General features: G+C 46.5%; 1 protein-coding gene across 4 annotated transcripts in view; it reads right to left on the bottom strand.

Annotated features, from left to right (window-relative positions):
- Positions 1-25,849, bottom strand: part of Hnf1b (HNF1 homeobox B) — a 52,483-nt gene that overhangs the window by 21,183 nt on the left and 5,451 nt on the right. For 2 of the 4 annotated variants that reach the window (XM_047546978.1, XM_047546977.1), the window contains exons 3-5: positions 20,828-21,014; positions 19,202-19,437; positions 764-924 (exon numbers count right to left, since the gene is read on the bottom strand). In XM_047546978.1, the coding sequence (XP_047402934.1) occupies positions 764-924; positions 19,202-19,437; positions 20,828-21,014 (584 nt within the window). Of the gene's footprint in view, positions 1-763; positions 925-19,201; positions 19,438-20,827; positions 21,093-25,849 lie in introns of all 4 variants that reach the window. The other 2 variants (XM_047546976.1, XM_047546975.1) reach the window with 1 other exon arrangement.

The following is a 25,849-nucleotide window of genomic DNA, read 5'->3' on the forward strand; positions in this document are numbered from 1 at the left end:
CGCTGTTGCTAAATATTGCACATGTGTTATCACGCTTATTTCCCCCAAAACCCTATTGCTATCACCCCCATTTTATAGATGAGGAAAAGAGACCAAAGGTAGTTCAGTTAACCTTCCCAAGGCTACGCCACTATTAGGCGTTGGAACCAGGATCTGAATGTGCAGGTGATTGTAACTTCAAAGTCCGCCTTCCTTGCTCTAAGCACCACCCCACTCCGCCTGCCATTTTGTGCTTCCATCTTCATGGAGATGGCAGGCATGTCCTTCAGAATCTCAGTTCCAGAAACTTCTTCCATCTCCTGCCATTTGCCTGCATCCTGACTTGCTAATGATTCTCCTCACCAGTACCAAGAAAGTTGGTAAAGAGAAGACTTGTTACAAAGTGAGGTGCTTTCTGGGTTAAAAAACTGGCTTTGGAGGCCTTGGAGGGGAGGGATGAATGAACATTTTATCAACACAAATGTCATTGGCAGCCCCAAAACAAACAGCGTCCCACCCGGCTTGCTCCTTTATGAGGCATTCAATCAATAAAATGAGAGCAGAGCTCTGTCAGATTTATTGGCTGGGTTCAAACCGAACACCTCTTCTACCCGCCAAAGGCTAGGTCACCAGCTCTACCTTTCCGTTCCAACTCTGGACAGTCCCCATTTTCCCCTGTGGGGTTACAATGGTTCATTGTTTGAGGCAGGCCTTGTGAGAAGTTGTGTTTGTTTTGCCTCTTATCTTATCAGCTCCAGAGCTACAATGGCCCAGGTGTACTTACCATTTTACCATCAGGTGAGAGGAGATTGTGGCCGGGGTCCAGGCTGGCTGGGGAGACTTGCTGTAAAACTGACTGGCTGGTCACCATGGCGCTGTTGCCATGGTGACTGATTGTTGAAGAGGAAGTGACCTCATTGTTTCCCTGCTGACTGTAGCGTACTCCTGCAAAACAACAACAGACCCAATAGAGAACATTAGGGTCACCAGGGCCCCAACTCAGTCCCCCTTGTTTTCAGGGGTGGAAGACAGGAAAACAAAGTTGGCTTCTCTTCCCCTGCCTGTTCACACACAAAAAAATCAGCAGTCTTTCTCTGGCATAAGGGTGTCATGGCTTCTACTTTAATTCAGAATTAAAACTCCATGAGGATAGGTGATGTTTTATCTATAGGGATAGGGATGTTGTATCCCCAGAGTCTTTCCACTTGGTAGACATTAAAAAACTTCTGTTGAATAGAATCAAAGACTGAATGAATCCTGCTTGTTATTGCTTTGGCAGAGATCTTTGTGGTTGTTGTTTGGGTTGTTTGGTTTGTTTTTAATTTGGAGGCTGAGATCAGCCTTCTCATCCTGACTGGAGTATTTCTTCTATTCTTCAATATACCTTCTAGAAATGCTTTCATGGTGTCTCTTGGCTATATGGGACTGCGAAGTATGAGTGGACCATTTGACAAAGAAGAGGCACTTTTTCAGTGACCCCTATAAGAGCCATAGCTCAGGCATCAGTCTCTGTGTGCTACTTTCTGGCCAAGCCCTAGAGACCAGGGGACACAGGAAGAGCAGGACATGGATGGGGTTGCAGTTAGTTAGTTATCTTTGGCCCTGAATCCCACACGCCTTTGATGGGTCTCATTTGTCTGACTTCCAGGGACAGGGAAAGGTGCATCTGCCGAGGTGAGGCAGGCAGCCCATGTGGGCGGGAGGCGAATGCTTAGTAAACCATGGGAAAGTCAAGCATGTCGAACCCTCACTGCTCTGACCCTCCTCTTGCTTAGGAATCAAAAAGGAGGTGTGCTTTCAGAAAAGGGAGAGGGCTGGGCACAGACCCGGGCAACTGAAGGAAACTGAGGGCAAAGAACTTGGGGTCAGTTTGCAGAAGCAAGTCCTGCTAGAAGTGCCCAAAATATAGCCAAGGACACAGTGGGGAGTCCTTGAGGTGATCTCTCCTCCAATGTCTCATTCCTTGACAATGTTCTTTGTATTTGTTTTTGGATTTGACAAAAAGGTTTGAGAAGGGGAGTTCTATCTTGCAAGTGAGGGAGACCAAATGCTTTTTAGGCTTGGAATCATTTGAAGAAGTTGGCCAACTCTTGGACCGTCCTTTTCCTTTCATTAAGTGTTCCAAGATGAGCCATCCCTGCATACCAATTCTGTGGCTGTTTACCCTGCCCTGCACCCTGCCTCAGGAGGCTGCTGAGTCCCCTCTGGAGTCAGGCAAGCCGTCATAGCCAGCAGCCTTGAATTCACTAATCCAAAGCTTAAGAAGAGACTCAAGCCAGTTTTCCCAGGATCCTCCTAAGGATATTACCCAAGGCTAATTTGACTTAGAGTTCAAGAGAAGTAGGGGACAAAAGAATGCTAAAGCAGTTTCTAACCTTCAAGCGCAACTTGTTTGACTAGGAAGTGGCTTGATGCTCTGCTATGCAGGCTTTTCTATTGGCTGTTTCTCCATCCTTTGATTCAAAGGGTAGTTTTGGCACTGGGATGGCTACTGGTCCAGGGCACTGCATTTTTTTTTTTTTTTTTTGTAAGAACAGGAGCCATGAAGTGAAAAGGAGGAAAGGCTTCTACCTTTCCACATCAATAGACCCTGCCCAGTCCTGTCTTCCTCTGCACCTGTTTGCAGTCTCTAAAGCTCCCAATCACCACCCTCTACTCCAGCCCATTGGATTAAATTAGGTCTTTTTTCTCAACTCACATTGGCCACCTGGTTGCCAGCAGGATTTTTCGATAATTCAAAGAGTTGTAGACAGAAAAAGAAAGAGATGTGAACCTCTTTGAACACCGAAGATTTCCAATCCATAAAAATGGATTTTCTGGCAAGAAGGGTCAGTGGGCAGACTGTGGGCTCTGGAACTAGACAATCTCAGGTTCAAATCCTGCCTTTGCTAATCATATGTCTGCGTGATCATAGGAACAATGCTTTCCCTCTCTGTGCCTTAGCTTCCTTTCCTAAAATGATGAGAATACTGTCTTAACAGGACTATTTTGGGATTAGAGACAACATTTCTATAGCTCCTAGCTTAATGCCATATTCATGGCAACTGGGGGTGGGGATGCTGGGGGAGAGAGCTGGTGTCAGGATAGACCCCAAGATATTTGTCCTAAGAATCTGGAATTCTAGAAGCATGGGGCAGAGTCTGAGTACTGAATGAAATTGTGTCCCCAGCGGATCCTGCTCAGGCAGAACCACTGCTGTGCTGCCTGGAAGCAACTTGGGAGGAGGCCTGGCCTCTGCCCTGTTGTTCTTTCCTTCCAGAGGAACTGGAGTTTGCTGTGCTTTTCTCCTGACTCCCTGACCATCTATTTACCTCCCCAAGATGCTCTGCTCCCGAGAGAATGGTGATAACGCTGGGAGTCAGGTGTGCGTTCACCTCCCAGCCGGTCCCCATCATCGATTTGGTCTCAAATCAAACAGTCTCTGGATTTAGCCTATTTAATTTGGCTGAAGGAAAATGGCCAGTCCTCTGATGATCAAATATGGGTCAGAGTGAGGCTTCTCCCCTACCACCGTCTACACAATTATTTATTTAAAAATAATTAACCAAGGCTATCCGCAGGAAACAAAAGCCTTCTTTACAAGGGAGCATGGCAGGAGAGAGTCCAGAGCCATCTGTTAGGAGTCCGGGCAGCACGGCCAAGGCTGCTTCAGTCTGCACACTTTTTCTTCCCCGACGGAATTTTGTTACATAAGCTACACAACCTGGGAGCGGCTCTGTGAGACAGATGCACCTCTGAACCTTCCTTTGAAAACTTCTGACTCAGGGACAGAGTCCTGGCTGGGCAATAGGGGGGTCCCTGTTTGCATCACGGCTTTGCCACCTGTTCAGTGGGTGAACTCCAGCTTCCTCATCTATGAGCCACTGGGGAGAGGGGACTGCTGTCACTGCACCATGGTGGGAGTTAGATGCAGGGGCGGCGGGGCTGCTCCTCTGGCATCCTTTCCTACTGATGCTCCTCTTACAAGGATTTGGACCCTCATTGGCCCCTGAAAGTGCTGCTGCACCCAACCAGCTATCTTTTTCTTAGGGTGACATAATAGAAATAGAGGCTCTTGTTAGAGGAAGGAGAAGTCAAGTCCTTGTAAATTTCACAAATTAAGCGGATGAGGACATATAATGGGGGGTGGGAGGGGTTAGCATTAGGATTAGGGTTAGGTTTAGGGTTAGGGATAAGGAGGGTGGTAAGAATGGAGGAAAGAAGGACTGTATAGAGGGAAAAGAGGGGTGGGAGGGGTGGGGGGAAGGGAAAAAATAATGTATCAAACATCATTGCCCTATGTAAATTTATGATTACACAAATGGTATGCCTTGACTCCATGTACAAATAGAGAAACAACATGTATCCCATTTGTATACAATAATTTAAAAAAAAAAGAAGAACACTTGAAATCAGAATAAAAGTGGAGTGCAAAGGGTGTAGGCTCTGGAACCAGGTGACCTGGGTTTAAATCCTGGCTCCATCATGTAATAGCTGTGTGACCTTGGGGAGGTCACTTAGAAACCCTGAGCATCCGTGTCCTTACTGTCTACAATATCCACCCAAGATCATTGGGAAGAAGTCTGAATTGATGGGTGTGAAAGCACCCCGGCCATGCTTGGCATAAGATTGCCTGCTGAAAACACAACAGATCCTCCTACTTCCAGACTGTCTTTAAGACACTTTTTGGAAAGTTGAGATCATAAAACCTTACTGAGTGCCTGTCACAAGGCACCGTGCTGAGAAGGAGAAGGCCTCTTCCCTTCACCACTGCAAACTCTGAAAGATATGCCAAGGGCTCTGGGCCACCCTGGACTTGCTAATGATGTCAGGTAACCAGACACAGAGCACCTGAAGGAGAAATGACCATGGCAGAAGGTGGCCTACACCCTCCACTCACTTCCTCCCTCAAGCCTCTAATTTACTATGTCCCCAGTGAACCACAGCAAGTGTGCCCAGCAGGAAAAGGCATCCTGGGTGGAGGAGAGACACCTTCCTGAGGCCCTGCTGAGGTCATCCACTTTCCCCTAATCCTAGGCCTCAGCTCCATGGGGGTTGGGTGATTGCTAAATTCCCAACAGTATATGGAACAGACCCAGATCATCTAGTTTCCATCCAATAAATCTAAAACTGGTAGAAATCTAAAACTGTTAGAATTGGGCCTTCGTGACTTGTCTTATGTGCATCATCTCTTGCCATGTCCCATACAGCCAAGAAAGAGTACCAGCTCCCCTTCAAATAGCCCTGCCTGACCTGCCTGTTCTGCCCCTGTGCCTTTGCTTACACTGTGCCCTCTGCCTGGAAAGCTCTTCCCTTCTCCACATCTCATCCCTGGAGAGGACTAAATGTTGACTCCTCTGGGAAGCCCTTCTTGGTTGGTCCTGATGAATGTCTGCTCCATCCTTTGTATTTATGTGTGCTGGTGATTGTCCCAGCAGGACTCTGTCATCCCATACCCTGATATGTTTACTCCCCCCTCCTTAAAGGAGGGGATGGCTTTTACTCCTTGCCACATTCTCAGCCTCACAGAACACCTGCACTGTGACTGAATGAAGAAATGAGACCTCAGCTGCTTTGAGTACTCTGGCCCCAGAATAAGGAGGATTGATCAGTTCTATTGCAGAAATTGTATTCAGAATGTGAACCTGTTTCAACTCATTGCTGTTTCACAGAATAATTTGAGAGTTACATGAATTTCACATTCAAGAAACACCAAGTGACTTCAGAAATTTGCATCTAGTTGAATTTGGTCATGTAGGACTATACTAAATCCACCTTTGTGTGAACTCACTCACAGGTGCAAATACACACACACATACACACACACACACACACACCCATACACACACCCTGAACATCTGCAGGACACCTCAGTCACTTTGCCACAAGCTACTCTCATGACCATAAGGAGTAAAGACATGCTTCCGATTTCAGACATCCCTCTGTCTACCACTTCATAATAACTCATGACCCTGGTACCCATTTCCTTAAGCAAATGTCAGGAGTTTTCCAAGTTCAAGTGCATATTTATAGTTGCACGGCATTTATGTACTTCTTAACTATCTAACAGGTATAAAACTCTGCTAATGTTTTTATTGGATTCTTATCTTTTTAAAATGTGTCACTGATAAAGTTTTTGAGAGTTGTGCCTTTAACCTTTGATTTTCTCACCCGCCCTGAGATTTTCCTTGCAGAATTTAGCAAAGTGGGGTGATTTGTAGGATATGTATCTGGTGTTACACAGAACCAACTATGTACATGTGTTCAAAGATAGACATAGCTGCCTTACAGCAGGACCCCAGGGAGCAGCTGCTCAGGGTGTCATTAACCACAGAAACCTGCACTTCAGGGATTTATAACGATAGCTCATGGAGCCCTACATATCTGGTTCTCTAAGGGCTTGGAAAAGTAGTTGCAATCCCAATTCCACAAATCCAGAGATCAACAAGACACCTCTTGACACTTTAAATCTCCTCCCTCTCCCTCTCTCTCTCTCTCTCTCTCTCTCTCTCTCTCTCTCTCTCTCTCTCTCGTGAAGTTCTGATGATTCTGAGTCAGCCAATCTGTAAAATGGGCATATAGATCTCCTTTCCTCAGATATTAGAATGATAATAATGACAGAGAAGTTCTGGGTTCTGCTGAGAGACAAAATGTTAGGCGAATCAAAGAGCAACATCAGCCAGGATCTCACATCCAGAATTGTTCTTTTATAAGAAGAGAGGAGGGAGTGGGGACTCTTGGGTAATGTGGGGGCTCAGATTGTCCTCCAGTGACCCTTGGCACTGAAGCCTTGGGGTTCCCTTCACCAGGGTCGGCCAGCTGCACCCAGAACCTGGTGGGATGCCTTTCCCCCTTGACCTTTCAAAGCCAACCTCCCATCCCTGATAATGCAGGAATGTTCTTCTGGCTGGTGGACCTCTGCCAGCGCCAGTGAGCGTCCCCGCCACCAACAGAGTAAACATTACTCAACCAGCCCAGCCTGAGTTCTGTCACACACATTCTTCCCCATGTGTTCCTAACCTCATGCAGAGTGTGACCCAGCCCCATTGGGTCTGGAAACTGGGAATTTAAACTCAGGCAGGAGGGGGCATGTGAAGAAGAAACTCCTAAAAGGAAACGTCCATGTCCATAAATTATGGGCAGACAGCTGTCTTTCCTACAAAGCCACAACTCTGTGTAGGGGAGAGAACAGGGTGGGTTAGGCCAACCTTGATGGCTTGTTACTGTGTCCTGAGAACTCTAACCTCCCCCCACTTCAAGAACGAGTTTCTTCTCTTGAGGACAGAGGCAGAGAGACAAATGATTCAGTCTGGTGAACTTGTGAGACACTCATTTGATGGTAGAAGAATGTGAGCAATTCCCTGGCTTGCAACCCAGGAACTCTAGAAATGAAAGCTTTCAAATGAATTAGCATTGCTGCCTCGGTTTCTTCCTTTGTAACAGCACTTTTGCTGGTTCTTAATAATATTTCCTTCTAAGGATAAAGATTAATGTTTGTAGAGAGTTTAGGAGATTAAAAATCTGAAAGCCTAGCAGGGAAAAAGCTGATGTGAGATGAAAGCAATTTAAACACTGGGCTAGTTTCCATTCCAGATCCTAAGGTGGCTTAGGTGGAAGCCCAATTCATAAGAGAAGAAACACAGACAGACCTGTGGGGACAGTAAACATTCTTGACTCAAGGGGTAAAAAGTCGAGTGATACTTCAGGGAAGCCCACAAACTGGTTTTCTTATAAAAATCAAAGCAAATGTAACCAAGGGGAAAAAAAAGTCTTCCATCAAAAGCATCTTGGTTGAGAACAAGAGGTAGAGGTGCCCTGTGCACCTGAAAACATCACACACGGAGGAGGCAGAAGAGCAGCAGAAACCTAGCACGTCCTCCCACTGGGTCTCCCTTAGGTGCCCCGCCTCGTCCTTGCTGGATCTGGCAGGCAAACATCAGGCAGTTTGCAATGATCACTTCAGCCTGGAGATGGCTGCTGCCGGCAAAAGAATTTGCCAGGCCCTTCAGAGTTGAGTTTGAGCCGTCCTCACCCTTGTGAGTATTTTCCACCGTCTGCTTCTCAATGTGTCACAGACGCCCATTTGGCAGAGTGGAAAGCTGAGGCTCAGAGAGGATGAGTTCATTTCCACTGCCTCTTTTCAGGGGACACTCAGCAAGTCTGTTATTTTGAAGTTGACACTTTCCTCTCTTCCCCAAAAGCCCCCAAATCAGCTTTAGATAAGTTGAGCCATCCATCATGACCCACTAATAGTCTGAAATGATTTTATTGATTTGTTCCTTGGCTGCACCCCTCGAGGGAATGTAAGCCCCGTGAGGGCAGGACCTTGTCTGTCTTCTCCATTGTCTCTTTGGCACCTTGCTCAGCCTGTGCCAGGCACTCAAATATTTGTTGAATGGACAAATTAGGAATGAATGACCTATGCTTCAATGCTGTTGGAGGGCTCCCCAACCCCTCGACTTTATTTGGTTGAAGCTACAGAGGTATATACATCGGTCCTCTAAATCTCCTGGTTTTTCTGTGGTAAGGAGAGGCAAATATTTTTGTTTTTTTAAGGAGGGAGAATGGGGAGAAAGAAAGGAGAGAGTAAAATACAGTCGAAATTGGAGAAATAGTACTGATAGTTTTGAGTGATTTCATGAAGGCACCAGACAGGTTCATCAAGGGTGAGTGTGATGTGCTATGTGCTGCGTTAGAACCCATTTTGGGATCCATATGGTTGATTCTTGAGGTAAGGAGTAGATTCGACTAATGGGGAATTTACTATGGCAACACGAGTAACTTAAATGCCTTTTTCTTTGAAGAAACTAGGGCAAAACCAAGAAGGGTTAATCATGGATGTCATTAGGTGTAAAGACTGTAGGGACAGACAGTGACCTGCTGCAGTCTGGCTCCTGGGGACTGGTCTTTTCTGAGGCTGCCTTTGCAGGCAGGGATAATATGGCTGCAACAAAGGCCCCTGGGCTTGGCTGAATGGCGATGCCCCTAGTGGGACTGGGCAATGGGAGAAAGGCTATAAAGCCATCAGCAGACTGAGCCACTGGGTGTCCACACAAAGTAAGGTCCTATAAACAGACATCTGTATTGTGACTGAAGGGCTAATAAAATTGCCTTAGAAAAGAGAGGTCTTCCACTGCAACCTATTCAGAAGCAATACCCTACTGGGAGGTGATACCCAGAGAGAAGGTCCTTTGAGGCAAGTGTCAGAGTTGCCTCATTATGTGGGTTTGCCTGGCCAGACCCCAGCATCTTCATCACCATCACCATCAGCATCATCATCAGCATTATCATCATCATCACCATGACAGATAGCCACTGATCACCCAGCAGGCTCATGGATGCTGGCCCCAAGGAGCACCAGGTGTTGGGTGCAGAGACCTTGGAAGGTAGATAATGACTAGCTTCCCTTCAGCTTGGAGAACAGGAGCACCAGTTGAGTGCTCAGGGAGCGTCATCAGAGAACTGATGTCCGCCCAAAGCCAGGCAGTTTTGCTTCTGTCTCTCTAGATGGCTTGGATTTGCAGTGCGTCTTTACCTCAGTTCACTCAGTGGAAACTCAGAAAGAGTAATCTCATGCTCTTCTTGCCCTGGGGATACTGGTAAGAGATTATAGAAGGAACTTAACTAGGAGAACATTAAACTAACTAGTAGAATGAATCAAAATGGATTGACTGAACTAGCAAACTAGACTAGAGGAAACTAAGTTACTGGAACATTAGGGAGAAAGTCATAATTATATTCTTTGGAAATTTTCTGGTAGCATTGATGGTGACATTATTTTGTGAACTGCATACTTTAGGTAAGCAGTGTTAACAGAGGTGGAACTGGTTTACATAACTGTTTCTAGAAAAGGGAAGAGCTGCTTTAAATAATACACAGAGATGTTACATCAAACAAAATCAATTTTATGCTCAGTTTAAAACTGAACACTGAACTTGCAAAATAGGGCATTTATGCATTAAACTTTTGGACAGAAAGCTCTTTATGACAGATATCTTCATTCCACAAATATGTAGAGCATCTGCCATGTGCCAGGCCTGGCTGAAGAAATCCAGTTCTGACTTTGATATTGATACAGCCCACAATTCTCCCACTCAGAAAGCACACGTTGTGAGCTAGGTGTTTACAAACTCCAGGGGATTTTTTTCATGGTAAGAATAAGCTTACTTGTTTTTGTTTTTCTTTGGCAGGTAGGGATGCAAACCCTAGAATTCACCTGGCAGTAGGATTCTAGATAGCGAAAATGACTGACTGTTCATTTCTACTTCCATCTGTAAAACACCTAGAGATAAATGAAGCACTAACTTGGTGCCCAGTGTGTAGAGGGCTTCCACCCTTACTGAACAAGGACTTGCTAGGGTTTCATTACCAACCCAATCCAATAGGTGCTGACCAGGAAGAGGCACCTTGTGTGGACAGGGCCAGAAAGCATGGACACGCAGGCTGCTACTCAGAGGCTCCGAAAGTGTTAACCTCCAGCGTTATACATGTCTCATTTATACCCAGTATAAATCTGTTTATTGTGACTGGCCCCACCCGATCTGTTGGTGCTATAAAGCTCTAATGATCCCTAATAAAGGTGGAAGGCTTCTAACAGCACACAGTTCCTGAAATGGGGATGGAGTAAGGCAGTGAGGGAGAGAAGGAAGGAGACAGATGACGAACTCAACTATAAAATATCACAATGGCAAACCTCCCTCTGCACTTCATGCAGCAGAGTTGTGGGCCCCAGGCCTGGAAGCTACATACAATCTCCAAGTAATAACCTGTCAGAGATGAAAGGTCCTCATGATAAACCTTCATTTTCCAGAATCCTCAAGCAGTCAAATGATTTGCCCAAGGTCACCCCTCTCGTTAGTGGCTTTGGTCTCCTGAATCCTCATTCAGGGCTTTTGACTCCAGCTGCCTCTCCTCTACTGGTTGAGCAAAGCACCATAAGGGTTATTGTCAACCTGTTCCAAAACTCTCCTGCTCTAGACCAGTAATATCTATTCTGGCTGTGCATCCAACTCTCAAGACAGTTGTTGCAACTTCTTATGCTGAAACAACCAATTCTGATCCTAAAGATGCAGATGAGTGGAACTTTTAATGGGTTGCCTGGCTGACCTTTATGTGATCTGGGAAAGAGATTTGACAATCACAGATCTTGACAATACTTGGTTTTCATGGTTTCTGATGTCTCAAATGACCAGCAAAGTATATGGGAAGGAAAATCCTTCCAGAGTGAAACTGCAAAACCACACCCTTACCAAGAACTCAGGGCTATCCACAGCCCCTCCCAGCTCTCAACACCCCAAAGGTTCCTGAGTCAGCCTAAGAGCTCAGCAAGGGGCAGCCAACCTTCCTTGTCAGGTACTGTGGTTGGCTCTATGTGTGTTTTATCATATGTAAGCCTTACAACAGCCCTAAGAAGGTAGGTATCATGATTCTTATTTCATAGACAAAGAAACTGAGGCTCGAAAATGCTAAAGAACTTATTCAAGGGGACACTGTCAGATAGTGACAAAACCATAATTCAAGCTGAGCCTATTTTGAGTGCAACATCTGCCTTCCCAGACTGAGCACATGCTCGGTCTGATCCTGGAAGGAGCTACCTGTGAGCAGCTCACCCCAGGTCATGGAGACTTCCCTTGAGAAAGTTACTAAATGTTAAAGACCATCTCTACCATTTTCCCCCAACATGCAGAATATGACTCCCAAGAGACTTGGTTCTAGGAGTCCAAAAGTATTAGAAAGATGGCAGCCTCCCTTGCTGGTTGACTGCTTAGTGGCTGAAATTACATAAGTGTGCTATTGCTGAGAGGCTGCTGAGTCAGTGCAGAGTGTAGGGGCAAAGCATGCTATGGGGTGAAGAAAGTGGCTTCCAGAACATTAGCCCTCAGGAGCTTCTGAGGTTTCCTGTGCTCATTGCAGGGCTATGTTCACCTCCCTTTCTTACAGCTCCTTTGCCTGAAGTTTGAGGGAACTTCCCTTCTAAGAACAAAGGGCATAAGCTCTTCAGATGTGGCCTCCACCAGGAAAGGAACCACACCCTCTCTAATTGGCAGGTTCCCAGGGCTAATTACTAACAACAATATACACAAGTGGGGGACTCACACCTCCTTCCATTCAAGGAGGAAAATACCCTATTAGGTACAGGAAATTCATGGTCATCTTATGAACCTGACCTCCTGCTACATGTTCATGAGCCTTCATCCCTAACACCAATCCATGACACTTTCCAGCTTCCTCTCACTCTGTCTTGTATTTATACTAAATGCCTCATGACGCTGGATATGCCTTATGGTGTCACAGAGCAGTTCTCTCAGGAGGAGTGGGAAATGGCCAAGGTGCTACAAGAAGCCAGACACAGTCTGGTGCAAACACCAAGATGTGTATCTACTTGAAAATACTCAAGTTCTCTAAATATCAGGATTGAAAACAAGGGACGTAGCTCTGTGTAAAGTGCTGGCCCGTCATGTTCAAGGTATAGGTTCAATCAGCAGAATCACCAAAAAAAAAAAAAAAAAAAAAAAAGATTGTATGAAATCTTAAAGAGGGACAGGGAAAGGGAAAAAAACCCAATAACAAAAGAAAAAATGAGCCTCTGCAAGAAATGATAACAGCTGTCATCTATGAGCATCTGCTACGTCTGGGGTTCTTTACATAAACATATATACATATATCATTCTATAAAGCCTTTCAGCATATGCCTGATTAGGTATTCCCATTTCACACATCAATAAACTGAGATTCAGAGATTTTGGGGACTTGTCCAGGGTCACACAGAATTAAGTGGTCAAAGTAAGGTTGGATTTCAGGTCTGCCTCCATGGCTCATGATTTTGTTGCCATGTCCACTGTATTTTTTAAGAGAGTTTCCCCTGAGTATCTTCAGTACATATTAAATGTCAGAGGTGGTGATCATTAGGCAAAGGTAGGTCGGGAGACAAAGAGAGCTTAGTTGCTAATTGAGTACCTCCAAGATACTCACTACTCCAAGTGTGGACCCTGGACCACCCTCTTCAACAGCACCAAGATGCATAAACTTAGACCTCACCCAATACCTAAGGAATCAAAATCTGCATTTTAACACATGCCCAGATGATAAGTAATGCATTGTAACACGAGAATTAGAGTTGGTTTTCAAACTTGGCTGTACTGGGCTCACCTGGAAAGTTTTGACAACTACTGATGCTTAGTCTTACTCCCCAGAGACTCTGATTTCATAGGGCTGGGCTGTAGCCCTAGAAGCTCCTGTGGTTCTAGAGAGTAGCAAAGTGTAAGAACCATTGTCCTAGAGTGGGTGTGTATGTGGGGGCGGGGGTGTCAGCAAACTATAGTCTGCTGGCCAAAGCAGCCTGTTTTTATATGATGCATGAGCGAAGAATGGGTTTTCCATTTTCAAATGGTTGAAAAAAATCTGAAGTATCATGACAGATGAAAATTACATGAAATTCAAATTTCAGCCCCATAAAGTTGTATTGGAAGACAGCCACACTCATCTGTTTACACACGGTCTGTAGTTGCTTTTGTGGCACAAGAACAGAGTTGAATGGCTGGGACAGAGACAGTATGGCCTGAGAAGCTGGCAATATTTACTTTCTGATTCTTTACAGAAAAAGTTTGCTGATTCCTAGTCTAGAGTACTTGTGAACAGCCAGGATAATTACCAGGATTGAAAGTTTCACTGGACTTTATTTTATTTGGGGGATATATTTTATATGTAACTATATATTTACACACACATATATGCATGTGTATATATATGTCTACATATATGTACACGCACACACACACACACACGTTCCCTCTCCTTCCTCATTTGTGTTTTTACTTCCCCTTGAAAAGTGAGTGGAGGCAGAAGGCCAGATCTTGTGCCTTCCCATTAAGCAGGTGGCTTCAAAGGCTTGCACAGATCTCTGCCTCTCTCTGCACCTCTAGTGCTTAATTCTCTCCAAGTTCCTGTCACTTCCCATCACACCTTTTACAAACAGGTTCTAAGAGCACTTCTCCCATAAGCTGCAGGCTAGAGCTCTGTGCTTTCAGGAAGTTTCCTTCCTCCTTAGAGCAGACTAGGGGTGGTGAGAAGTCCTTGAATCCTCTAAGGATCCTTCAGGGGGATTAGACATGGCCAGTGGGGTTGCCTTCAGTGATAGGAGTCCAATATCTGCTGGCTTCTGTACAGAGGTCAGAGCCCCACCAGCCAGGCAGCCTGGCTTCTTTGTATGCAGACCTGAGATAGTCCCCTATCGGGGAGGCTGAGAGCAGAATGCCTTGAAGGCTGGGCCTCTTAATCTCATTAATATCCTGATTGTCTTCCCCAATCTAGTGGGAGCCGATGGGGTGGCACCTGCAAGATAAAATGACCTTCAAATTTAAGAGATAAAATGGCAATCAGATGAAGTCCCTCAGATGGAAAACATTGAAGTCATGTTCACCACTGAACCCCAAGTCAATATAAAAGTGTTTCCTACAGCAGCATGTCCCATGGCAGGATGTGTGTCTCTATTCCAAACTGAAATAATCTGGTACTTAGGGACAATGGGTCTCATTTACTCTGGGGAACTTTGCTGCTGAATGAATATTTTTACAACTGCCCTCATAAACCCCCTCCCCTTGTCTGCTGTCCAGGGAGAGGGCGGAGCTCCCAGAGGTGAGCTGAGGTGCCTGCTCTGTCTCAGAGGCCCCATTAAGTTGTTAAGGCATTTAGTGCCCCAGACAGGCCTGAATGCAAGGGCAGTTCAAATCCCCACACATGTGGGAATGAGTTGTGGAAGAGGGGGCTTCGATTTCTTCCCACAGAATCCACCAGGGGCAATGCTTCGAAAGGAAATAGTAAACTAGTCAGATTGGGGATCCCTACCCTTACCTCCATTTCTTTGGCCATATTCTCCCTCAGCCTCTGCCATTCAAAGCAAAGAGAGACAGATGGAGTGTAACAGCTCAACACCTGTCTCCACTACTTACAAACTCTATGAACTTGGGGAATTATACCCTAATCATCTCACCTCCCTTGAGTGCGGAGACGGGGATACCAGTACAGATGGTCTCTGCTCTGCAAGGTTGTGGGAAGTTTAAATAAGATGATGCAAGTAGGTGCTCAGCCAGGGCCTGGTACCCAGGAAATGCTCAACCAACACTAGCTGTTAGAATTCTTCACATGCAGTCACCATCTTGCCACTGGGTGCTTTTGAAGTTTCCTTGAGTCCTTGAGTCCACACATATTTCTGTGTCAGGGAGAAAAACAGCATCCTCAAGGTATCCTGGCCCAGAGTCAGGGTTGTTTAAGACCCAAGGTGAGATTCCTGCAGGTCACTTGGGAGGAGGTAAGAAGGAGGATAAGGGGAGACAGGTGCTGTTTTGCAAGTTCTGATTTCAGGTAAGGGAAGTCAAGTTGGCTGGGCTGAGAAAGGGACACATAGGTCAAAGGGAGGGAGAAGCAGTTGCAGAAATGCCATTTCCTCTTAGGGAGAGAGGCTGAGGTTCAGGACACCTCAAAGCTACCCTGGAGAGGTGGTGACATTTTCCTGTGCCTCATTCTTTTTCCAGGAGAATGGGTCTGCACCTCCCTCCTCCAAGTTGAGGACATGATGTCTGAGCAAGTGAAGGCTGATGAAAATTTGTCCCACCCTTGTCTCCTTGGGACAGTGACCAGGTGACTTATCTGGGGACTAGAGCAAAGTGTACAGTGAGCAAGGCCACCCCAGATCAGGTAGCAGATATTGCGGCTTGGGCCAAGGCTAGCCCAGCTTCTATTTCACCCCAACTTCCTCCTCCTCCTCCTCCTCAAGCCAATCAATACAAGCACCAGTCTCCAACCAGTCCTTTTTCTTGCCGCCGCCCTGCCCTCTGACCTTTTGGGGGCCTTTCTCTTGATTCAGCTCCAGAATGGAGGTAGAGGCCATCACTCCGAGCCTGCTCAATGGCCTCAGAATGGGCTGTCATGGGGCCTATAACCAGGGACAGCTCCTGCTGGCCAGAGCTGGGATGAGGGGGGAGCAGATAAAGGCCTTCCAGGCTGAAGATAAATGGCTGCCTGCAACCTGCTACAGTAACTTCAGGCCCCCAAGAAGAGCAGACAAAGGGTGCCCCTGTGACACTCCCTGGAAAGATGAAGGCCCATCAGCGGCAGCCAGGCTGGTTCAAAGCCCCGACTTAATTGTCAATTAAGCATGCATAAGGGAGACAAAGCCATGACAACCCCGGGCTGCATGCTGGTGTGCGATTGTAAAGCCGAGGAGGGCCAACGCTGAAAACAGCTGATTCTGCTGACAATGTGTTTGTAGGGCACCTTGTAACCAATCAGCCGCTGACAGAGGCAAAGTGCTCCTCCTGCCACCCCTATTGTACCGGACATTCCAGGACCAGGGTCACACTGTGGTCATCGTGGGCAAGTGGGCCAAAAGGCAGTAAGCGTGGCTGGGAGAGAAGGGCTCAGTGAGAGAAAGGATGCTCTGCCTCTCCAGGAACAGGCTTCTGGGGAAAGGTGTGTCTCCTGGCTCCGGTGCTGGTGTTTGCAGAGGAGAGAGGATGGGGAGGTGGGGGCACAGGGACTGGGGAACTCGTTCCCTCCAGTTCAGCCTTAGAGGTTGCTAATACTGACTACGGATGTTGGCCTCGCCTCAGCAACACAGAGTGCTTTTGGTATTCTGCATTCAGTTTTTACATTTTGGGACTTGGCTAGAGATCACGCCATGGGGCACCATGGTAGAAAGGGCACCATGAAGCTCTACAGACCAAAGCCTTCCCTGAGTGCTGGGCTCCAGCCTGCTGTCCACCTACCCTGGATCCATAACCTAGGAGCCCTATTGCAGCTCATGTGCCATGAGATGGGGACAAGGGCCAGCATGGCAGCTGCCTCTGCTTCTAGTCCAGGGGCAGGATACATCTCATGACCTCTTAGAAATAATGCCCCAGTGTGTGAAAGTAAGAAGAAAATAGATTTGTGCTGCCTCTCATTCTTTCTGTTGCTTCTTGTTGAACCTTCTGGCAGTGATGATGATAAGTGTGGGTTTTTTGGGGGGGGGAAGGTGGAAAACATTTAATCCTCATGTGCACTGTGAGGTACTACTTCTCTATTTTACAGACAGGAAACTCAGAGAAGTTATGTGAATTAGCCACATTCATAACCTGGCTGATTAGAACTGAGATTCAAAATTATACCCAGAGAATCCAGTCCCTGGACTTGGGAATATGACTCCCTTGATGAGCCCTGAGTGAGAATTATGGCAGAGGAAAAGGAGCCACTGACTATAGGCACAAAGACCCAAAAATGTTGCTCCAGAAATAGCAGTAGGATTTTTCCCTCCCTAGAAAGACACAGGAAGCCGCCACAGATAACACTGATCCCCAGCTAGTTCTGGGGGTGCCATGTGTAATATCTTCCCTATGAACAAGTTCCGAGAGGGAAGGGCTGTGAGTTCCTGGCATTGTTGTGGGGACATGGTAATGTGTGTATTGAGGGGAAAGTACAGCATGGGGGTCAGCAGACCTGAGATCCAGTCCTTGTTTGCTACCATTGTTTGGTGGCTTGCCAAATTACTACTTCTTTCTGGGTCTCAGTTTTTCTCTTTGAATTCCCTTTGGTTTCTATCATTCCATGATTTATACAAAAGGTCCAGACTTCTGGGACACTCCAGAGAATTAGATTTCCATCCGAGGGGTATCTAGGCTGTTTCCTGCCCCCGCCACCCCTCACTCTCTTTCTAGTACCTGCTCCCGGTTTCTCTAGCCCTAGTTCTCTGTATCTCTTGTCAGGATACAGAAAGCCTGAGCTAACGACCCTGTGGTGACCTCAGCACAACCCCAGCTTGTCAAAAAGCTGCTGGCCTTTGTTTGGCTTGCAGGCTCCCTGACTTTGGTGTGGAGATCACAGGTCCCAGCACAATGGCCATTGTCTTTCCAACAATGCTCCTCGCTCCAACCACGCCCCCTGCAGCTTCAAGTCAGCCCTGTGGATCACCACAGTGGCAAGTACTCCCGTCCCTCTCCATGCAGGCCACACGCCATCTACCTGCCCTTTGAACCCTGCTTTGAACTGCCTTAAAGAGCCTAGGTTTCTTTGCGATGAGGCTGGCATTTTCCTGGAGGCGTCCCTATCTCTCAAGAATAACCCAAACTTTCTTCTGTATACCTGAGCCCTTCCTTTCTGTGGAAGCAGGACCCAGAGAAACTCCAGCCCAGGCTCAGGTGCCTGCTGGGAACGATCAGGTTCACAGAGCCCACTGAAGAGTTCGTGCCATGACTGCAGCATGCTCAGAACGAATGTTTGTATACTGCACATACTGCCCAGATGGTGACCCTGAGCCTGTCCTGGTGACATGGGTCACCCCAACACTTGGGTCAGGTCCTAGGTCTTAGGCCTTTCCCATCAGAAGGGCAACTAGCAAGCAAGAGGAGGAAGAGGTTTCAGAACCACCTGAGTTACAAACAGTTGCTGGCTTCCCTGCACAAGCTTTCCCTTTCTAAGAGTACGAGCCTGTGACACACTTTGTCAACATGGTACCAAACAGACCCAAATAAGCACATCACTTCTGGGAAGCCAGTTTTCCTGGAAGAATTAAGGTGCAGCTGTGTCCAAGGTAGCACTCAGAGTATAGGGGTGCTTTCCCACAGCGAGGATGTAAGGTTCCATTCTGACAAACCCAAACCCTGCAGCAGGGACATCCTAATCCAGGCCTGGGCCTGGCACACAAGAGGAACTCTGTCAGTTTTGGCCAACTCATCGTTGAACAGATTGAGTGACAGACCCTGCCCTAACCATGGAAACCAAAAAGCCTACAACCAGAGGCTGCCACTAAGAGGTCCTTCCCTAAAGGCCACTGGGTGACTTCTGCTGGAGCTGGAGAGAGTTCTAGTGTAGGACATGACTGGGGATGGCAGAGGGTATCCAGGATGCCATTCTCCATCACAGGAATTGGTGATGCTCGTCTGCAAACCTTCTGTCTGCAGCTTGAACCTGATACTGACAATGCAGCCTTTTGGGGGCAGACTCTGATCAGCTGAGTCAGCAGCCACACAGGCAGAAGAACGGGAATGGTGAATCAGGCACAGGGCTCCTTGGAGGCCAAGCTATCCCTCACTCCTAAAGCTTGAGCCAGGATTTGGAAGATCCTTTTCACAAGAATATTCTGGCAATAGGAGACCAGCTCGAGGGCCATCCTCAAACATTCACTCCTCTGAAAAAATGTTGAACCAGATGAGACCAGTGGGGAGGACCAGGATGGTGAGGTCCGGTGCAGTGAGGCCCAAACCCTGCTTACCTGGCAGCTTGTTTGGAGGAGAGGTGCTGGGCTGGTGGTGGGGGGAGCTGTGCGTAAGCAAGGGGTTCAGGCTGTGCGTCTGGTTGGAGCTATAGGCATCCATGGCCAGCTTCTGCCGGAATGCCTCCTCCTTCCTACGGTTTGCAAACCAGTTGTAGACACGGACCTCGGTGACTAGGTTGGAACCCAGGCCATGGGCTTTAGAGGGGGAGACACCTCGCTGCAAACATTCTGCCCTGGAACGGACAGAGGGGGGATGGTGAGAATGGTGGGGGGTGGGAGGGAGGAGGGTTCCTAGTGCTTGGCCCCAAGAATACAACTGTAGAGTCTTGGTTAGGAGCGTGTGGAGGTCGATGGTTGAATGGGGGACTGCGGAAGACCCTGTCCTAAGAAAAGGCCAAGCCATGTAGTTATCTGAAGAGGATGACCAGGGGAGGCCTTAGCACAGGCACAGAGCAAGCTGTGCAGCCCTGGAAGGCAGGGGCTTGGGTCTCTGGTGCGGCACCTAAGAAGAAAGCTAGTTCAGGGGAAGGGGCCAGGTAAGGTTTCCTGATATCTCCTTATTTGGCCATTCTTCCAGAACTATGAGATGACTTCTGCGCTTTTAGAGTTTGGACACCCCAAAAGGGTGTCAGGAAAGCCAGATTCCTTATTCTTACCCAAGAACCTCCTGCAAAGTACAGACTGGGTGGGATATAAAGGAAGGCAGCTGGAGATGGCTGGTCTCTATTTTTATTAGTGATGATTAAACCCCAAACCCAGGCTTGGGTGATACTTTTAGATACCACTAGATGCTGGGGGAATTTTCACCAGCACACCTGAGGACCCTGTGGCATGCACAGGCCATTGCTCTGCCTCTCTGCTTCCAGCCTGGGCTTCCTGGCCTCATCCCACCACTGCCCAAGCCAACCAACCCAGAGACAGAGGAAGGGCCCACAGGCCATGGCCAGAGTAAAGAGAGGTTTTTTAGAAAGTCAATAATGGAGCCAGGGAGAATAGGGCAGGAATGAAACAAAAAGATATCCCAAGGATATCCAACAGTTCTTTCTTAAAAATACACAGTTATTAAGATACAAAAAGAACTCTAATGAGTCAGTGCGGGCAGAGTGGACTGAACACGTTCGACTAATTCTTACTCTCCTGCCAAGTCTCCTTTTGGACCAATGGGTATACAACAATTGGTGGAGGCCAGAGCCAGAATCTGTGGCTCAGGAATAGTTTTGCCCTGGCCTGTAAGGAGGTCAAAGAAACGATTTTTCACTTCACTGGAGTCATATTTTATACCAGAATTCTCCAGAGTATCTTCTCAGAATAATAATTCATGGGGGTATTAGTAAGTATTCCATAGAAGAAAGATGTCATGGTTAAAGACCAACAACGCTCCGTGGGTTTCTTAGCTGGAAGGCTTCTCAGAGCTATTAATATATTAACATTTGCTCTGACTCTCTAAGTTTCCAGATGATGTTTCTCAAACTTATTTCTCAATAAATTGAAATGAGGGTTCTGTGGAACACACTTTGGGAAATCTGCTTAGCCACACTTATGTGGACCATCAGAGTCTCAATATCCCAGATCTTGGGTCCACAGGCTTGCCTGCCCATGCAGGTGGGCTTCTGGTGTGGTTACCTGTTGCACTCCTCCACTAAGGCCTCCCTCTCTTCCTTGCTGGGGTTCTTTTGCCGGTCGTAGGCCTGGTACAAGATTTGCTGGGACGCGGGCCCCCATTTGAACCGGTTACGTCGCATCTTCTTGTTGGTGGGCTCAGAGCAGGCGTCGTCGGACTGCCCAGGCCCCTGGCTCTGTTGACTGAACTCTGGAAAGAGAAACAGCAGCTGATCCTGACTGCTTTTGTCTGTCATATTTCCAGAGCTCTGGACTGTCTGGTTGAACTCTGAAAAGAGAAAGGAGTAGATTTGATAGGGCCTGTAGCCTTCACCCAGCAGACAGACAGACAGACAGACGGACAGACAAAGACCCCATAATTCCTCTCCCCTACGCTTTGCAAGGTGCTGTGAATACATGTGGGGCTCCCGAGGGGAGGCCTTGTGCCAAGTCGCTCACCGCCCACCTCAGTTGCTCCAGCAAAGCCACTCTGTTCCTTTCCTTCCTGAAGAAGCTCAAATGTAGCCAGCCATTGTTTTAAGATTAATTTTTTCCTTTGGTTCACTGGCCCTCAAACTTGAAGCAACAGTCTGAATCCTGAACTCTTGTATGCTGATGACAAGGGATTGATCCCAGCCCATTCTCAGGTCCAGGAGGAAACTGCTCAAAGATGCAATTTATACGGACACAACACATTCAGAGACTGCAGATAGCCCTCCCTGCCTTTCCTGTCTCATTCACATATCCTAGGCATCTGCATGCTATAAGTCTTAGAAAAATACAAAGCCCAAAACCTTTTAAATGATGCTTGGAAATAAACATACCTGGAGCTTTGTATTAAAAAGAGAAGATGCACTTTAGATTTCAAGTATAATTTCAAAAGCAATGGTGTGTGTGCATTTTATGAGTGAGACAAACCAAGATGGAAAAATCTTAGATTTGTTAATAAATCTAAAAGATGGAAAGTGTAGAGACTGGACCACAGAACCTTTCTAGGAATGAGGTTGAATGAGTTGGAGAAAGATACACATAGAAGGAATGGTGTTCCCTGTCTGTCCACTTCCAGGACCCAGGCATACATATTTTTGTTGAATGAACAAAAAAAATGGCAACTTGACCCAGATTATAAAATTTTATATTCACTTTATTACAGAGGGTTATAGTGTCCTCTTCTTCGCTTCTGCATGAAGCAGGGTTCATCAGGGGTAATTGATTCCTTTTTACAGATGGCTAGATATAGAGGCCAAGCACTCTGTTGAGCAAGGACACATAATAAATTTATTTTCTAGCTCCTGGTCCCCACGTTCTGGACTTTGATGTTTTCCTTTCTCAGTTCCTAAATTCACTCCTTCAGATCTCAGAGTATTGGCAGCCACAACCTCCAGACCCCTGAGGTAACTACTTAAGGGACTGTCATTTCTTTTTTCAGGACTGGAGATGGAACCTAGAGGCCCTGTGCCACTGAGCTATACCCCCAGTCATTTTTAAATTTTATTTTGAGAAAGGATCTCGCTAAGTTGTGCTGACTAGACTTGAACTTGTGATCCTCCTGTCTCAACGCCTGAGTAGCTGGGATTACAGGCTTGAGCTACCACATCTGGTTACATCATCGTTTTAAAACATTATCTTTCCTGTTCCTCTGGACAACTGGACCCCAAATCCTCAAGGTTCAAAAGTCACTACTTCATGGCTGAAACTCCTCTACAACACCCTTCCCAGTGTGGTCCTCTAGTCCACTTTCCACCATCAGTTGGGAACTTATTACCTAAGAATCCATTTCCATCACCAGGAGACAGTGGGCACCTAACCAACCTGGACCCAGGATCTCAACTGCAGGTGGGTGGACTTTGGCTTATTAAGCAGTGGCCAGCTCCTGAGTCGACCCCCTGGCAGATGGACTGAACCTATCACTGGCACCTTTGATTTGGTCCTCACCCACTTTGGATGATTCTCAGACCATCTTAGGGCTGTTTTCTCTGGTGCCCGACAATGCCTGTAGAGACCTAAAATAGTCTCTGGTAAAGTTAGAAGGAAGAAGTTACTGGCTTCTTGTGATAATGTTGTGTGCCAGGTGGGTTGCTTAACTTCCTGGTCACTCAGCCTCCCCACTTGTGGAATGGGACTGGCTGAAAGCTGAAGGGGCACTAAACAGTCTTTAAGCACATTAACCCCTGGTCGGGACAATGATGGTGACCCCAATTACTATGGTGGTCATACTTTTCAAAGTGCTTTCACCCTGCTTGTATTATTTGATCAAAAGGGGAGAGAGAAGTTGCCTGCACAAGGCGAGGCTGTCTGCTCAATGTTTTCTCTCCACTCCGTGGGCTGGCATGGCACCTGTCCATGAGAAATAGCCAAAGCCCATGAGGATAATCCCAAGGATCCAGGTTCAATGTAAGATTTTTCATTTGAGGCAAACAGTGTCATAATGGTTGATGTGTAGCGAGTTATTTCCATGGTGACAGGTTTTGTGCAATATCCTCTCAATGTATGACTTCATCCAATTCTCACAGCCTCTCTATGGGAGAAGTAATAAATGGAAATATTACTATTTCCATTTTACAGATGAAGAAACTGAGGTTCAGAGTAGTTATCCACCTGCTTATGAATCACGTATGACTAAAAAGAAAACCTAAACAATATACTCCCAAACTCCTCAAATCTGACTTCTGCAGAGGTGATAAAACTGACTTCTGAAGCTTCAGGGGAGATACAGCCTCCTGTAGTGTGGGGGCTGCCTCAGTCACCTGCCTTTGGGAAGCAGCAGCCTGAATGGTGGTCAGAACTCAAGAGCATGCCTGGATCAGCCAGGGGAATTTGTCTGCAGGTGCGCTCAGAAACATGCAGAGCCACTCACCTTAGTCAGTACCTCAGGGGCTTGTCTCTCAGTTCTGTTTGTTTGGTTGGTTGGTTTTTGCGGAGCTGGGGATTGAACCCAGGGCCTTGAGCTGGGGATTGAACCCAGGGCCTTGTGCTTGACAGGTAAGCACTCTACCAACTGAGCTATCTCTCCAGCCCTCCCTCTCAGTTCTTGAAGAACTAGACTCCCACATGTCCTCCAGCCACCTCCAATTCCCCACTTCCTTTTGGATTCACTGGGAGTGGGAGGGAAGTAGAAAATGTTCATTGCTCATAAAAATTAACTTGGAGAAGTTGGTTTAAGCACCCTCTTTATAGGCTTGGGGTGTAGTTTGGACAAGGAGACTCTATGTGTGCAGACAGGCCCATGAATATTACCATTTACTAGTTTTAGTTTTTCATGAAAATCTGCAAACATGTACCATTTTTTTTCATTCTCCCTCCCTCTTTCTCTTTCCACTCACCCCATTCACTTGTGTTCTTTTATTTATCTCCCTTCCTAATTTTTTTCCCATGCTATGTGTCTCGTCTTTATCCTTCAAGATTTGATTCAAATATCACCTCCTCTAGGAAGCCCTCCATGATGTCTCCAGTTGATTTAGTAATTCCCCTTCAGCCCCTTGTGTACACATTTATAACAGCTCTTAGAAGCAGCTGTCATTATTTACCCAAACATTTCAACTCCCTCAGTGGATTGTAAGTCTCTGGAGGAAAGGACCTGTGTGTCCCACAGTCTGGCATGGTGTTTGGCACATAATAGGTGCATGTATGATATTAACAAAGGGAAGAAATGTTTCTTAAGCTTTATGTCTCCTGTGACTTAAAATCAATGACAATGACAACAAAAAGTCCCTTGCAAACCCTGCCATCAGCCTTTGTAAACTGTCCCTTCTTGAGCATCTTAAGAATCTGGGACTTCTGTCTTTTTAGAAGGTCCAGCCAGCCTTTCCTACCTCCCTCTCCTTTCTGAAGGAACTCCCAGTAAACACAGAGAGGCAGCAAACTAGAGATGGGGCAGAGTGAACCCCCAACAGTTCTTTGGCCTTTGGAGACTGTGGCTCCAGAGAATTTTCTAGGACTTTGCAGGGACTACAGAGTTGATTCATGTCAGGAACACAAATTCTTCAAGAACTAGTCAACATAGATGGGGGTCAACCCATAGTTTAAAAGACCTCCCCAGCTAAGTTACAGATGGTTCTCATTTGACTTCTTCTCCTCTATCCATGTAATGCTTCCAACAAAAGAGCAAACACCGTGCACACGAGATGAATGCCTAGAACCTTTTCTTCCATGGGAAAGGCCTTTCCAACCCACAGACACTGAGCCCACAAAGACAGACACGATTGCTTCAGAGCAGTGTGTAACAAAATACCAGACTGATTTTTAAGTGACCATCCAGCAAGAGTGGGGGGAAAACAACCAAACACTCTTCCCCAAAAGTGGTGGAAATGAACATCTGACAAAGACAGAGGTGGCCATGGCCCAGAGAATGGTATGTGGGGAAAGTGACAACAGACACAAAATTTTCCTAGGAAGCGGGCCAGGTCAAACTCAATGAAAGTGTGATGTCAAAGTATACTTCCCTAAAATTAAAAGACAATGTGCTATTTGTACTGTTGTCATTCCAATGCAGTGTGCTAGCTTCCCTAGAATTCAAACCAAAGACCTTTCAGAATCATTCCATAAAAGAAATCTTGGGACAGAAAGAAAATTTTAGGATGAGAGTGGGAATAACAAGAATGGATGGGTCAATGTTCCAAGCGCAGGCACTTTTATTGTGCCCTTCCTCAGTCATAAGTAGCTTCTTCATTAGACAGAGTCACCAGCTGAGGTCCCCAAACTCCACTGATGTTTGTAAAAATAAGTACTTTAAATTGCTTCAGAACTCAGTCCTACTCAGGGTGCTGGATTTACTTTGTGGAAGATATTCCACTCTTTTATCCATTTGGTGTCAAAGAAAAGAATATTAGAAAGAAGGACCAAAATATTTAAGGTACATAGCACATGCTGAAGCCTTGCAAATCAACCAGCTGGATAGTAAGGGGCTGGGAGAGAAGAAAATGATACAAGTGAACCCACTGTGTATCAACTATGAAGGTCAAATGCACCTGCCTTCCTCCTATATTTGCCAAATGCTCACAATGTACCTCATGATGAAGGGGAAACCAAGGCAGCCCACAGAAGTCA

This window comes from Sciurus carolinensis, chromosome 3 (genome assembly GCF_902686445.1).
Source record: "Sciurus carolinensis chromosome 3, mSciCar1.2, whole genome shotgun sequence".
Lineage (NCBI taxonomy): Eukaryota > Metazoa > Chordata > Mammalia > Rodentia > Sciuridae > Sciurus > Sciurus carolinensis.